The 17,268-nt window shown below is 38.2% G+C and overlaps 1 protein-coding gene across 5 annotated transcripts in view; it reads left to right on the plus strand.

Annotated features, from left to right (window-relative positions):
* MARCHF1 (membrane associated ring-CH-type finger 1) overlaps positions 1-17,268 on the plus strand; it is a 114,415-nt gene that overhangs the window by 38,415 nt on the left and 58,732 nt on the right. For 4 of the 5 annotated variants that reach the window (XM_083631342.1, XM_083631343.1, XM_083631344.1 and 1 more), the window contains one exon: positions 2,914-3,053. The exons of the other annotated variant lie outside the window; for it this stretch is intronic. In XM_083631342.1, coding sequence (XP_083487468.1) covers positions 2,952-3,053 — 102 coding nt within the window. In that variant the 5' untranslated portion in view covers positions 2,914-2,951. The remainder of the gene's footprint in view (positions 1-2,913; positions 3,054-17,268) is intronic. 5 annotated transcript variants of the gene reach the window in all.

A 17,268-nucleotide genomic window follows, 5' to 3' on the forward strand; every position in this document is an offset into this window, starting at 1 on the left:
CAATGACATATTGCTGTGTGTTATAATGATCCCTGAGCGCTGCTGTCTTGATTTTCATCTGTGATCAGACCCTGACTGAGCAGTATGACAACAGAAGTATGCAAGGGATGCAAAAAATTTATATTCACAGGTTGAATAGGCAGCATATTTTCCAAAGCATAATGACTCCTTAAGCCTCTAGAGGTGCCTGATTCTTTGCATGAATTTGTTAAGGGGGACCAATCAGTCTAGTTGGCAGCCTTCAGCTTTGGAACAGCATTTCCAATTGTTTCCAAAAATTTGGCAGAGGACAAAACATTTTACCTAGAATGAATGTCAAGATTAATGGGCTGTGTAAAAACTTGGTGAGTTGTCATTATAGGCAGGAACCTAGAGGACAACTAAGTGGAATTCCTTTAAGAGAAACTGCTAGCTACCCAACAAACCAACCCTGAAATTTTGGGAAGCTTCAGAAATCTTGTAGTGCCTTATGAGGGTGGTGCAGTGGTGACGAGGGTCTGATAAAAGCCACATTGCCACTATCTCCAAAGGCGATGTTTTGAATTACAGCCATTTTCTTCCTCATTGTCATATACCATAGTATTCATATCAGTCATCATTTTTCTCCTGATACGTATTTCGTTGAGTTAATGGCTGTTTTGGCAAGTATCACTTAATGTGAATGTGTACTTCTGCAATGAAGGATTTTCTATGAGACATTGTGCATTTTCTATGTAATATACCAGTTCATAGAATCCTTTTGTTCAAGGGTCTCTTGAAGTCTTCTAGAAGACTTATACATTTCAGAAGGCTTGGTGTGAGTGACAGATAGCATAGTACACAGTGCATATCTGGACCTGGAATGTCTGAAAGGTCCGTTTTAGTAACAGCACTGCTACCTCTGTACTGGATCTGATTTGAATCAAAAAGTTTTGTGTTAACTGTCATCAGCATTGCTTTTATTATTCAACATAAATTGTGGCTATATGCTTGAATTCTACTAAAAAATATGGAGTGTACGTTTGGGTGATAATTACTTTTGGAAAGTTTAATTAAGCAAGATGCGTATAAGACAATGAGAGAGCACGGCTTTCCATACTAGGAGGTTTATGGTAGGTTACCTTCATGAATGCTGATTTTTGAATTAGCGAAATGTTCATTAAATCAAAATGGTGGAAATGTGTGTGGTTATAACAGTGGAGTGGACAGCAGGAGAGTAACTGCAAGTCCCACCTGGCTTATTGCAGGTCAGAACAAAAGCTGGTGAGGCAAACTATTCAGGAAGTCTTTTCAATATCAGATTCATCATATTCAGCATAGGGATTTTCAATAAAAGAATAACAAAGTAGATGGATATGTGACATCCACAACTGCCCCTATTTGCTACAGTGACTTTGTATACATTAGTTTTAAGTGAAAAGGAAATTCATTTTCAGACTTTAAAGTATTAGGTAATAGGTAATAAACCTGTTCTCACCATCTGAAATAAGCTAAAAAATCAGTACATGTGATATGTAACTGATGTAATTAAATGAACTGATATTTTGAATTATTTTCAATTTTATATCCTCCTACTAACTGGGAAGGAAACTTTGGTTGTTCTAAGTGAGCCTACTTACAATTATGCATGTTTAGGATCACATGCAATGTCTTTGGGTTTTTCTTTTTCTTTTCCTTTTAAAAAAAGCATAAGATATTACTGTTGGAGTTGTACCATTTCTAACAGGGTATGATCCAGAATACAGCTGTGAAGTACACTTTTGGTTACATGTTTCATAAATCTGGAGTCTAAAGGCAGTTGATCTGGGATTTTTTTTATCTGAACATTTTAAAATTTAGCAACATAAACTTGGATGTAATGGGGTTAATTCTGGAAAATGTGGAATATATTTTCAGTTGAAGAAGTTTTGTTATTAGAATGTAATATTTTTCCATGTGTGGTCTTTGATCTGCTGGTGGTACATGACATTTTGAACCTGAAGAAAGCATTCATTAATGCATGTAATGTAATATTGTGTGCACAATTCTCTCAGTATATATGCATTTTAGTAATTTTCTGTATGTTTCCTATGAAATCTCAGTCCTAAAAACATTGGGTTGGATCCAGATTTAGAGTAATCCCACTTAATCCAGGGGTGGGGCACCTCAGGCCTGGAGCTCAATGTGTCTCTCCAGACTTCTCTCTCTGGCTATCAGTATCTTCTGTCGACCAAGCAACCCCTCTGCATCACACCCCTTGCTGACCCTGTCCCATGCCCTCCTCAAGTGCTGTTCCCTTGATGAAATGTGCTCTTGAATTGTGATGATTCCTCTTGCTTGCCTACATTGGGGGTGTATGTATGCAGAAACCTCTTACTTTTGAATTGCTAAAATGCTTACACCTTTTGCTCTGCCTATTTTTTCCTTTGCCTCCACCCACTATTGACACATACCCCCTTGAATGTTTCCAACAAGGTAATACGACCCTCAGATTGTACATGGTTCCCTATCTCTGGTCTACTAAATCTGGATCCAATAACATTTACTTATACTAAATAACCTATAGTTTAACTTCATAGGTATGCCAGAAGCCATTGTCCCATTTATTTGGGACTTGTTTCTGGATAGAAGTGTGTTTAGGATTGATGTATCTAGATCAGGCTTCACCAACCTCAGCCCTCCAGATGTTTTGAGACTACAGTTCCCATCATCCCTGACCACTGGTCCTGCTAGCTAGGGATCATGGGAGTTGTAGACCAAAAACATCTGGAGGGCCCAGGTTGGGGAAGCCTGGTCTAGATTCCCCACTCCACCTTGCCCCCGTCATTTTAGTTTTATTATTTATAGGCAGATCAAACACACACACGCATATATATATATATAATTGCATGCTCAGACACATACATGCAACAAACTAAAAATACCACTGTTTCAGGGAATGTGAATTATTTTCAGAATTTCAGAAATTGAAAAGGGATAAGTGGAAGGAGAAAATGTTGGGCTGGTGCCAAGCGATAGCTCGTAATCCTCACAGACTCCCAAACAGCACAAGAACCCCTGAGGTCACAGGTGATGCTTCACATATCTCTGCCTTGGTGAGTGAAAGTTCTATTTCATGATGATGGCATGTGCAAATCCATACCAGCAACCTTTGAAAGGTGCTAAATTAACTTTTTTAAAAAAACAAACAAACAGTAGTGCTTGCGCCTTCTTGAACTTTATTTGAAACCACTTTGGCTTTGCCTGCTTCTTTTTGTTTTGCTTTGAATGCCAACTGTTCTTTCTTCAAGCTTTCCAACTATATTGTACTTTTGTTGCCAACCACCCCTCCCCTTTTAATTTTTTGGCTCGCATGTGTTGGCTGTTGAAATAATATTGCTGTTCTATCAAGGTGAATACAGAGTTGCACGCTTTGACATCTATAAACAGAAAATTTCCTTTTCAGCAGCTTCAAGAGTATTGTTAAGGTAAAAATGACCCCTCCTACAAACAGATATGTTCAGCTATTTTTAATAGTTGTCAATGCATGACATGAACAGAGGGCCCATATTTAAAAGTGCTGCTTTGCTTGGTTTGTAAACTTGCCTATGACATGGACGAGAAAGAAAATGTATTTTAGAATATTGTTTTTCATGTGGATGATCGCAGGCTTTGACAGCCAAAATATATACAGTGGTACTTTGGTTGTCGAATTTAATCCGTTCCAGGAGTCCGTTCAACTCCCAGAATGGTTTGAAAACCAAGGTGCGGCTTCCAATTGGTTGCAGGAGCTTCCTGCACTTAAGTGGAAGCCATGTCAGAAGTTTGGCTTCCAAAAACCGTTCGAAAACCAGAACACTCACTCCCAGGTTTGCGGCGTTTGGGAGCCATTTTGTTTGGGAGCCAAGCCGTTCGACACCCAAGGTAGCACTGTATTGGAAAAGTTACATTCCATTTATACTTTCTATGAGTGATATTTAACTAAGTTTTATTTAGAGTAGACCATTTGAATTTAATGGCCCTAACTTGGGCATGTTCATCAACATCAATATGTATACTCTGAGTAAATATAATTTATATATCTTGAACAAATGTAAGAGACTGAATTAATGCAATCCATATTTTACTGTTCTGAATAGTTGTTCCAAAGACATAATCAGTGCAATCTGTTTTTGTCTGAAAATTATATGTTGCCTATTGTTCATGCTGAAGGTTATTTGCTTGAGGGATGCTAATTTTTCCCAGCTCTTAGCTGCCATTCGTACTGTGTTGGGAGTAGGAGTGGTTTTAGGTTTTGATTTGAATGCAGTTCTATGCAACCTGCCATTAGGAGGTTCATTACCAGCTCTAAATCACTCTTATTCATAATATTTTATAAATATCCCACTACAACTACTGTGTGTGAAAGTGATGCCCAGTTTTTTATTAAAGAAACTGTGTAGATCCATACTAGTGCTAGGCGCAACTCTGAATTTCACTGAAGTCTGCAGTATTTAAATATTTTGCACAGGAGTGCAGCCAGACTTTGGAGAGGTGCAGCTTTCTGAATAAGAGTTTGAATGACCAAATTGCTCATGATTGAGGCCTGAAGATGTTTTGCCAACTGCCTAGCAACCCGATTGTCAAAAGGCAGATATGCCAGAATAAAGGGGAAGGAGATGTTGCATTGCATACTTGCCCAGCTGTGACAACTTTGTTTACTGGATTCTTTTATGCACTCTCTTTGCCAGTATCTTTTTATTTTTTTAATCCTTAACACAGTAAGCTTAGTGGATGAAGACAGAGGCTTTGGGGGACAGTGTTGACATTCTGCAGTGCTGTGTCTTGAGCCACAAGTTGTTGTTGTGCATCCAGAACAATGCATAATCAAGCTCTGCCACATCCATTGTAATAATAAGGGTATTAGTAGCACTGTGCAGGTTTGTATTGTGTCAACAGACCACAGTTCTAGACCTGTTAGCATGCTATTATTTTTCTCCATTCTATTTACCTGTCTGTCTGTTGTACATACACTCCCTCCAAAAGTTGCTACCATTTCTTTAATATTGGTTGCTTACTGCATGAAAACAATACTTTATAAATGGACATTTTAAGTCATGCAAGAAGCAGAGTAACTTGTAGTCATTTACAATCTAGCATGTGCCCAAGGTACACCCTATTTTTAGCATATTGCACCTACTTACTTAGCTGCCTTCTCAATATTTTGTCTAGGACATTTATTTTGTGAATAGAACCATTTATTCTGAGTGAAATTCTTACCCAAACTCTTGTATTAAAGTGATAGAGAATTGCTGCTTTGCTCAAAACAAATGGCATGTCAGTTTTCACACTTTGCTTTTCTTCAGGAATGCTTAACATTTTCGGTGTTTTACATGAGGCAGGCCTATCCAGTCAAGCATTACTAAAGAGCTGTCAAGAAGAAACATTGGAACAGGGAATGGGAAAGAAAGGAACAGCCCCTTCCGTTGTTGAAACACGGACCTGACATCAAAACAGAAGAGAAGTGAATAATTGTTTGAAATCAGGTTTCTTTACTAAGGCGAATGATAATGTGGCAAGCTGGGCTGAGTTGTGGAAGACAGCAGAGGCAAATGCTTTAGATTTGTTCCGGGAGACTTGTTAGGATGAGCACATTATTTTTGCCACTGGGCACTTGGAAAGGGATATCGAGTCGTTTGTGGAAGAAGTCTGCTAGTACTTTCTCACCTTCTCCCCATCCTCCAGTCCACTTTCTTTAGGGAAAACAATTGACACATGAAGTCTAGCCACTGTCTAAGTATGTGTGCTGCTGACTTCAAAATGGTCTGGAAGCTGTAAGAGAGCATCTTCTTGTGTTGATAGTAGGCCATTTTTCTAGAGCTTCTAAGTGCATATGACGGCAGCTCCCCACTCTCCAGATACCTGAATTTTCTGTGGCTTCTATTCTGTTGCACTTTAAAACTTGGTGCTTTACTGGAAAGAATATAATTTTGTTGGAATTCAGAAGCTAGCAACAATAGTGCAGGTTGGAAGCTGTAGCTGGAAGACTAGCTCCTGATAGGAGTGTCATCTTTAATGCATAACAGTGCTTCGGCCTGTTGCACTTCACATAGAATTCAGTACATTTTCCAGCTGACAAGCCCTTAAGTAACATTGGTATTGTTAGAGATATAAAACCTGGGTGGGGACCAGAAATAATGGGGGGGTGTGGGGAATTTCTTTCCTGGATCTTTTCTCCAAAACATTTTCCCCCTGAAAATTTGAAAAAAGGAAAGGAAAGGGAAAAAATTGTTTCCTTTTCAAATGAAGAATATAATTTGTGAGACAAAATGCTTCCCCAAAATGATTTCTCAATCAATAAAGACTTTTATGTAAGACAGTGTACAATATCAGATCATTGGCAGCCAAGTCCTCAGTTGTGAACTGGCACCACAACTCTCAAATGCAAGAGCAAGATGCATTTCAGCCTCAGGGGGGCACTGCCATTATCAAAATAGAAGGAAGGAAGTCTCATGTGACTTGTTTGCTTGTGAAAGTGCAGAGAAGCTTGTTTCTTTCTTAATAATTTATTTTATTTTATTTTCAGTTATATACATTTCAATAGTTTTACAGTCATTTTAACATTTCAAAACTCAATGTCATCCTTCCTCTTTCTGTGGTTTATATTTACCATTTCTTGCATATTCTAAATTACTCTTTTATTCATCTACTTTAATTATTTACTCTTATGAAACTGCAGGTTTTTACAATAATCCTACCAATGTCATAAGCTGTTTACAGTTGGTTTGTAAATACTCAATATACACTTTCATTCCTTTCAAAAAGGTTTGTCGCCTTGATTTTTTGTTCTTCTGGTAAGTTTCTTCATTTCTGCATAATCCATGAGTATTTGTATCCAATCTGCTTTCGTCGGGACTTCTTCTTTCCATTTTTGGGCAAATAGGATTCTTGCCGCTGTAGTCGCCTACATGAATAAATTTCTATACTGTTTGGGTAGTTCTAACCCTATAATTCCCAGAAGGAAAGCTTCTGGTTGTTGTTTTTAACAAATGTTATTTTAAACATATTTTTCTATTCATTACATATCATTTCCCAGTAAGCTTTAACCTTACTGCGAGACCACCACATATGATAGAACGTACCTTCTTTCTCTTTGCATTTCCAACACTTACTCGACTTTGATTTACACATTTTTCAGAGAAGCTCGTTTTTTCAATCTGGGCAAATTTACAGGAGCAAAGTAGCAGTGAGCTGGAACATCTGGGATCTTACATACACATTTAACTTTCCTTTAGAATTCTGGCCTTTTCGTTGTGTTTTAAATATATTGTTAGTCTCCATGAGAACTTCAGTTAGTGGGCAACAGGGCCAGCCAAGAACGTTTTGTTGCCTAAGATGAAGAAGTAAATGCTTCTCCCTTCCCCCCAACTCCAGTTCAGAGTGTAAGGTTGATCAATTTATTTTGGCATATCCTTTCCTATTCCTGGCAGTAAAAATACAATTAACAATTTGCTGCTCTTTCATAGCAACCAAAATTGGCTTCCTCTTGTGGCTACTGAGAAGAGTGTGCTAAACTTGCCCAGCTGCCATAAAAGAAAAGACCTTTTTCATCACCTTAATTTCTACTTTCTTACTTTTCTTTTTTCAGGAAAAGGAGACCTGGACTTTTTGTCACCTAAAACCTCCCTGTCAGCCTCTGTGATAAAAGATAAAAGGTTTAATTTAGACTGTTGCTGGGAAATTACTAATAGTGGCTAGAAAATAAGCTGGAAATCTTTCAGGATTTGGGAGCATGTAAAAACTTTTGAAAAGGTGAAAGAAAAAGGAGCAAAGTTCAATCTGTTTACAACAAATTTAGACTCTTCATTGGGAAGCTGACAAGAAATTCAGATATATGGAAAGAGAAGGCAGAGCTTGAGACAATGTTAGAAAGAAGGGGAAAGGATGACTTCCACTTTCCTTACTGCAAAAAGGCTAGTTTGGGGTGAAAGTAGTGTTGTTGCACAAGAACTCCAAATCGGTGTTAATTGTGCAACCCGAATTGGCCAGTGGCTAGTTTGGGGTGAAAGTAGTAGTGTTGCACAAGAACTCCAAATCGGTGTTAATTGTGCAACCCGAATTGGCCAGTGAGTAATTCCTACCTGAGAATGGCAACAACCAGCAACACCTGTTGAGCGCCAAGGTAATAGTGATGCTTGAACTAACCATGGATAAAATAGAATACCATATCTATAAGTAACATAACTGTTAAGAACACGACCCTTAACATCTGCAATTTCCCAATTACTATTTCTTGGCATTTTGGAACTTGAGTGAATATCAGCACATTTTGTTAAAAACTTTAGGGTTTTTTTTGGGGGGGGGTTGTTAATTTAATTTGCTTACAAATTCTAGGCTATGCTACAACTGTCTGCTCAGGAGAACTTGAAATTGAAAATGAGAAGCTCAATGGAGCATAAATTCCCAGATTTTGCTGAGAAGAATTATTAATGGTTAAAGAAGTCTTAGAAGTATAGCTCTGTGAAGGGTTTCCTAACACCTCATGGCACCTTAATAAACTACAGGTCCCAGGATTCTTGGGGGTGGGAGCCATGACTCTTTAACATGGTATGATTCTGCTTTGAATGTATAGTGCAGATGAGGCCTTGGTTCAGACTATTGGCACAGCTCTTGCGTAGTCAAGAGCAATTGCATATATAGAAGAGTTGCTGCTTCTCAGCCTCAGCATTTAGTATCCTAAAAGATAACATGAGGTTGAGAGGAACTAGTAGATAACTCCATCCCTTGGCCCAGATCTCCCTTCCCCATATTATCCCATACTAGTGAGACAGACACCAGAAGCAAAGGCAAAGCAAATGACTTCTTATGACTCAAGCTAATGCACAAAGCCATTTTTATATTCATTTTATTCCCTCATTTAAATATATGTAGAGAATTATCTTAAGTGGGCCAGAGAACAAATTTACACTTTCATGCAGAAAAAGCATTTTGAAATCTAGTTCAGATATGGTTTACTGTAATGTCTTAGCTATGTGTTTATACCACTAAATTTAACAATTCAAGCATTCTCTAAGGAAAAGAAATCATTGGGGTTGTTTTTTTTAGCATAAACATTGTAGCTCACCCATTTCCCATGCAGTTACCATTATTTCTGAATAATATTTTCTTGGTTGTGTTAGATAAGAAAATAAAATTCAGCCTAATTTGCAGGACTGAATGGATGCTATACAACAAATCAATCTCAACAACACTGTTTAAGATTCATTATAAAAAAAGTTCATATTTTTGTCCTACCCCCAACCCCCAATGTGTACATCTATACCGTTGGGACTTCTAGAGTATATGCAAAAAACAATTTTTGCTGCCTTGGGAACTACATTATTCAAGATAGCTACTAGCAGTAGGATTCTAAAATGCCATCGTTAGCTTGAATCTAAGAGAAGGAAAAACTGTGGCTCCCCTTCCATTTCCTTGCTAGTATACCCAGTGAATCGGTGTTAATGCCTCTTGGAAAAATCTGTTGTTCATGTTTGTTTTCCACTTATACATAAAGATTTATCTTTTTACATATAGCTGAAGACTGAACTATTGGCAATATGATGTGTACATATTGCCACCATCCACCTTTCATTGCTAGCCATCCTGGACATATTTCCCTCTTTTCTTTTCACCTGACCTATTTTGGGTATGCTTTCAGTGATTTATGATTAATCATCTTTGAAACCAGTGATACCCATTGCACCTTACTGATTTCTTATAGGCACTTAATGTGTCCTCTTTCCTACAGTGACTCCTTAGTAGGGATGGAGAATATATTTGGTGAGTTCGCAACCCAAAGTGGACTCAGCCCAATCTGCACCTCCCAGACTATTGTGTGGATCAGATGTGGGTCTGCTTTGGAATCTGCACTCCTATTGGACTCCATTACAATGTGGTCTGAGAGCTGAGCTTTTTTCCTTTTCCTTTTTACACGTACTAGAGCCCTGGAACAGCTAGAAAGTGTTACTTATGTGGCACATTTTGTAAATCTTACAGCAGTTTCCACAGGATATGACAGCCTGTCTTCACTCTCAAGGAGAGCGTCTATGGGAAAAGATGTCTGTCTCCCTGAACCCTTAGGGGCAGGGATTTTTTCCCTTGTACACCCCCCCTTTTCCCCTTGTACAACCTCCCTGAAAGTAATGGCACATGATCACACCTCCTTTTTTTTCTCTTAGGGTTAATGGCAGCAAGATTTTCCGCACATGTGGCAGAAGCATCACACACTAGCAGTTCCAGACAGCTGGCATATGTAAAAAGAGAAGAAGAAAAACGGTTTATTTTAAAGGATTTTTCTGTGTCTATTCTATCCATTTCTAGTGAATATATATGGAATGGAAACTAACTATATTAAGACTGTTCTATCCAGAGGTGTACCTAGGGTCCATTGTGCCTTTGGAAGGAGCTGTATCTCCCTACCCAAATCAGTTCACCACACGGCTTTGTGCTGTGGTGCAAGAAGGACGGAAAGTTTTTCCTGCATTTGATCTTGCTACAACACACCTATACATTATATGTTCCGTACTCTGATTGGTGATTTTTGTGCCTCCTCAAAGCCTGCACTGTCAGTGGGGGCTGGTTTCGCCAACCCCTAGGTACCCCTCTGGTTCCACCCCTCCCAACTGTGACTAGACTCTGAAGGCTATTGGCACCAATTAACCTTTGCTTCTAGGCTAAGAGCAGCTTCGTAGGGGATATTCACAGGGATCATGGTGTGGGGAAGAGGCTAAGCTCCGTGTTCCTAATCCTGATTGTGCCTGAACTTGCATACATACACAAAGGCTGCTATTGAAACCTTAAAAACTAAGTATTTTAATTGCAGTTGGTCCTAAATTAATAGTGCAGTCTACCTGTCTTACAGATAGCCACAAATGTAGCAAAGAGTACACTGAGAGAAATTCTAAATCTCACACAATTATGTATTTCTTAAGGGAAAACAGTAATTGGATACACATTGGAAAAGAGATTAGAAATAAAAAGCCTAGCATTAGCACCAAACAGTCTCTTGGTTCTTTGGTTGAAAAAGGAAATCTAGGCACAATCCATGTAAAAGGTGCTCCTTGCATTATAGTCTTATAATGATATCATTATAGTGACATCAGAGTTTCTTGGTCTTCATCAGGATCAAGTGCTAAAAGCAAGCACCTCCTTTGGCTGACTCCCGGTTTCTGAGATCTGTATGGATGGTATAAAGCCTGTCACTTTGGGGCTAGAAATAGTCCCCCCAGAACCATTCTGTTTCCAAATCACAGTGGTGCCTTTGTTTTATAATCAAATTTCCAAATATGTTTGAGGTGTTGATTGTGATTACTAGATTCTCTTTGGAGTATAGCAGGAATGGTTTACCTGCATCAATGCAGTCTTGGATTTCCATGTGATTGAGGAGTATTAGTTTTGTATACAAATAACAGAGAGAGAGAGAGAGAGAAATAATTAATGAGAAAGCCAGTCATAAGCTTTCTCTGTAACATTACCAGAGGGTAATCTTCCTGTTACTTGTGAAAATCTGTTCTGGAAAATTAGCAAGTCAGGCAAGGGCTAAGCAATTAACCTCCCTGTTGGAAAGGTGAAAGGGGTTGTTCTCATCATAGCTCACTGGAGCCTCCTGTCTCATTGTACATGCAGTTAATTTGAGCAAATACATAGTTATCTTTTCCCACAACAAAGTACAGTTTTGATTATACTGTAACTCCTGGCATGGAAATGTGCTATGATGCGCTTCCCATCTATCTGGCTATGCAGGCTTCAGCTAGAAGGTGCCCTATTGCGTAATGTCCAGAGGCCAGTTATCAAATCAAATGTATTTATGAGGAGTAGGCTAGACAACTCCCCTCAGTAAGCTCTCTCACACAATAGGGACTCCACATTGTGAGCATGCTATGCCTTGGAACCATAATATTTGAAGAAGTGCCACCTCCCCAACAATCTGCCCTCCTCAGAGATGTATGCCTGGCACCAACTCTTCTGTCTTTTCAAGGCATTTTCTTTTAATTCATCCAAGCATTTAAATATATTCTGATTATCTTAAACATGATTTATTGTGCTTTTACCTTTGGTTTTTGTATGCATTCATTTGCTGTTATTACTTTCTGGAAAAAATAAATATTGCTTGTTTATACAACAGCTAACAGAATTCTGGTGTGCTGTACAATAATGAGTTAAATACAATACAGCAACATAGGACAAAAACAGCAATGATTTTTGAATTAATTAGAAAAGTAATTGGAGTTCTTCTGAAAGTATCAAAGAAATTCAGGTGGTTTTACACTAAGATATCACAGAGGCAGTGAAATACATTGTTTACTGGGCTGTATTTTATCTGAATTGCTAGTTGAATCCACTGCCATGAACGACTTGAAAGTGCTTGGAAGCTTATATGGAACACAAGGAGTCATATTTTGCTTATCTTATTGTAGAATTTTGTAGAATTACAAAAACAAACAAACAAAACTAAAGGAAATTGAAATATCATTGAAATACCCCTGCCATTTTATTTTTTTAAAAAACCACAAATCAGTTCATGCTTCTTCTGTTAGCATGGAAGTGTAATCCTTCTTCCATGAAGATCAATGTAATTTAGAGAAATGGTCCGACAGAACTATGCCTGGTACCACACAGGAATATTTTGAACTGACTGATTTGTCCTCAGGTTTGATTCTCTTATAAACTGAAAGGTTGTTTTTATCCTTGTTTTGGTTTCATGCCTTTCTGATAGCTTAGATGTAATTACCAACATCTGGTCCCACTGATTTTTTTACATTTGGACTCCTTGGATTTTACATTTTTATCACTCAGGTTCCAGACATTCTGTTTGGAAACTTGACTTTTATTACTCATTTAGCAGTGATGAGACAAAACACAATTTGCTACCTAAGAACGAAAGAGTACCTGCTAGCAGCCTGCAGGCAAAATGAGTATGCCGAGGATATTGTCACAACTTTATAATTATATGGGGATTTGGGGAAAACTTGGATGAAAACTTTTGAGAACAAATGAGAAGGTTCGTGAGGAAGCTACTGTGTGGGTAGCTTTTTTAAAATGTATGTTGTAAAATACTTGATTTGCTTTAAAGAAGTTGTTTTATCTGTGCTCTGGAGTCGTCTCCTCAGGAACACATTGCTCCTTTGGTTTGTTGAGAATGTTGCTCTTTGAGGTCTGTTTCAGACCTTACAGAGATCCTGCACAGAAATTCCATTATTTATTGTATATATATCCCCCCTTTTTTCTCTAAGGAGCTCAGGGTGGTTCACATGGTTCTCCCTGACCTCATTTAATCACCACAGCTACCCTGTGAGGTAGGTTAGTTTGAGAGTCAGTGACTGGCCTGAGCTTTGTGGCTGAGTAGGGATTTGCACTCTGGCCTCCCAGGTCCTAGTCCAGCACTCTAACAACTGTGCCATAACCTGTGTGTTATACAATGTCTAATGGGGACTAGTCCTTCCATTGGGCATGCTGGGTCAAGTGCTAGATTTTGGGGTACCATTAAAGGATACCTAGTGCCTCACTTGAGGAGAAGTAGCAGGGCTTCCATATCTAAGACTTCAAGATTTCCTGCAGGAATCGAAGGCAATTCTGTTTCTTTGCAACTATGTTAGGATTAGAGATCCACCTGCCCCCTTCCACTGTATAATATAGGTATAGCGATTTCTCATTTTGCTTTTGTTGCATGCAGCCATAATGGTTGCTTATGGTACAGAATGTTTTCAGGGGTACACAGTATTTCCAGCTGTTTTTGCAGCCAGTGATTTGGCCTTTTAAGTGGTATGTTCCTGTAAATACAGGCTATGGAGCCATGGTAAAGCTGCTCTTCAATAATACTGTTCCTTAAATGATACCTGTGTTAGCTAGCTCTGTCGTTTCTCCTGTGTATTTCCTTAGAAATTTGTTGCTTATCAGCTCCCAAAATGTGTAAAGTTCAGTCATTTTGTAGAATTATTTTTTGATTTAAACAACTCCGTAGAGTAATGAGATTCATGTAGATAAAAAAAAATTAAGTAGATTGAATGCAATTTGTTCTTTTATACATGAGAAAATTCAATACAATTTTCTGTTTTGTCTGCTTTTCACTGATATATAATGGACTGCATAAGATGCAGGAATTACATTTATTCATCCATAGTCTACTGTGATTAATGAGTGTTGGTACCTGGAAAATCTTGGATGTTTTGATGCTAATTTGCATAGTAGGATATCAGCCTACTATGATGTGCACTTTTGGTGTGTGCAGCCTTGAGAAACATTTCTTGTCATGTTTTATATATTTATATCTATATATATATGCAGTTCTAAATCACTTAGTATTTAAAAATGTCTATGCAGTGCAGTATACAATAAAGTAACATAAAAACAATGGACCGAATCCAGTGTCGTGCTATATTAAAATCAGTTAGTTGTATGCTTGTTCTTCTGGTGAAATATTTTGCCCTAGTGGAACATCGCACAAGAGAATGCATAAGCACAAGAATGCACAAGAGAATGCATAAGCGGTTTGTTGACAACTTTGTCGTACAATAGATTTCTTTGCAATCCTGTGAACACTCACCTTAAAATAAGCCCTATTGAACTCAATGGGATTTTCTTGCTTCTGATTAGACATGCATAGGAGATCAGTGTAAAACCTTCATGTTCGTTTTACATATTAACATAAACATTTGCTGTTTGGCCTGTGGATAGTTTTGAATAAAGAGTGCCATGTGACAGCCCGTTATTACTTTCATTACATTTATGTACAAAGATGAAAACGTCTCTCTCTCTTGAGATGTAATTGTGTGTTTGTATGTTGATTTTAGAATATAATCAACTTACGGTGCCTCAGGCCCAGGAGTGCAAGCAAGAAGGAGCAAACACCACACACAATTTTTATTGATTATGCCAAGGTCAATCCCCATTATGATTATAATGTAGCTGGATACTGGAATAGGGTAGCCCAATTGCTGACCAATGTCGCATATCGAGCGTGCTGGCTGGGATCTGAAGGGAGGGAGTTGTTAGAATTTAGGGAATGGTTCAGCTTGGTTCAGGCCATTCCAGTAAGCCCCCACGTGAACCTGGGTGCAAGGGAGCCAACCCCAACCCCTGAGGTAGAGCTGAGGCCTTAGGATAGCCCTACCCAAGCTCCCTTGTGGGGGTCCCCTTATTAGACTATGGATCCTGCCCCTTCCCCACCAACATTGCAAGTTGTGACAAAGAATAACTTCAAAACATTTTGTTGTTGTTGAGAACAAAACAAGTATATTCAGTGCTTTTTTCAGGAGGCACTCAAGGGTACCCAGTACTGGCACCTCTTTTTGTTGTTGTTAAAAAGTGTGGCATTTACTGTAACAACTTTGTGATGATTACAGACACCTACTTTTCTAGAAAAAAAGTACTGAGTATACTTTGTAATCTATCCACTATGCATGTTGCTATGAGAAGGCAAAAATCTCATCATGAATTAGCCAGTTGTGTGGTGAGTAAAATTCCCCCCTAGTCCTCTTCAACAAGTAAGCCCATAGCAAGCTTGCTTTTGTTTTCTTTTTAACTGAGGGAGGGAGAGTAGGGAAGATGCTGCCAACACTGACACTTAGCTGTGGTCTCTGCTGCAATTTATACGTATGGAGTGGACTGAAGTGTTCAAGTCTGTTGCTGTGGTCCATGCAGCACTTTGAAGAATATTCAACTATTTCACTGTACCTGCCTTGATCTTATAACAATGCAAATGACTATGCTTCTTTCAATATCCTGGCATAATAAAAATGTCACTGCAGCCATTTGCCCCAAGATCAATATCTCCTACTTCTGAATAATCATGAGTGAGTCACTATTCGTTTTGGCTTTTAAGCAGCAGCAGGAGACCATTATGTCCTATTTCCATTATTACTTTTAGGTCTTCCTCAGTTCATGTAAGCATCACAGATGGTGACTGGGCATTTTCTGATAAATTCAGTCATTCGTCTCTCTCAGCCACCCACCTCACCACCCTCTCTCTCTCTCTCTCTCTCTCTCTCTCTCTCTCACACACACACACACACACACACACACACACTTTACAAACTTTAAAACATCCAATGACTTCCCTCCTTCTCCTTCCATGGTTCATATCACATATCATAGTTTCCTGCATATTTTACTATAACTATTCAAACCAATTTTCCACTTTTACATAAATCAAATATTATTTACTCTAGATTCAGGTGGTAGCCGTGTTGCTCTGATGCAGTCAAAATTAAAAACACTTCTTCAGATACGAAGAATTGTGCATGCACACGAAATCTTATACCCAGAACTAACTTAGTTGGTCTCTAAGGTGCTACTGGACTAATTTTTAATTATGTGTTTACTCTGTTGAATTTATTTTAATGCTGCCAGCGTTTTCAACTGTGTACAATTATTTTCCATATATTCAATAACTATTTTCCACTCTTCTTTAAATATATGTTCTTCATGCTCGCTTATTCTGTAGGTTAAAACTGCAAGTTCTGCATATTCTAACACCTTAAGTTGCCAATCCTCTTTGCAAGGGACCTCGCTCACTTTCTATTGTGGGGCCAACAAAACAAAGGCTATGTCATTCCTACTAACAGTGAAATTGGCATCTGTTCAGAAGGCCCCTGCAGTTAGTTATTATTTTATTATTATGCATCTTAACAACACATGGATTTCACCACAGAGCACTTATGAAAACCTGTTACAATTGACAAGATGCCCCCTTTCCCTTACCTTATATCTCTATATATTTTAGTACTGAATTCAAAATGACTATTAGGGCCACACATTTTATTTACTTCCTATATTCTTGGATCTCTACTGCCCTTCAAGGCAACTGAGAAAACTGTTGAAAAAAGGAAGGAAACATTTAACAGATAAAACAGGTGGTGGTGGTTGATCTGGGATGAGATTTTGGTATCAAGGGATTTGAATTTTTGGTAACTGTTAGCTTCGGAGAAACACAATGGTTGGTAATGTAAAAATGGAATGTGTGTTACAAATCAACCCAAGCTTTCTTTTTCTTGCCTACACCTTTCCAGTTAACCGCAATATAGCTGCTGAAGTTCACATTTTTTTTAAACAAACTGTAAAACTTGATTTGCATTCATTGATTATAGAATGCATACTCTGGGGCCATAGAATTTTTCATATAGCCTAGGAACTCAAAACAATGTAACAAAATTTGAGTAGTTCATTTAAAAACAAAACCTGTGTTTTTATAGAAACAATGAGCTTGCATTGAATGAATATGAAATTGTCGTGTTGTCTTTTTAAAAAAATTCTTTTGTTTCGCTATTTTAGTGCTGAAAATTAAGTTTGTCTGAAAAATGCTGAAAAGATTCCAAA

The sequence above is a fragment of the Podarcis filfolensis genome, assembly GCF_964270895.1.
Source record: "Podarcis filfolensis genome assembly, chromosome: 9".
NCBI lineage: Eukaryota > Metazoa > Chordata > Lepidosauria > Squamata > Lacertidae > Podarcis > Podarcis filfolensis.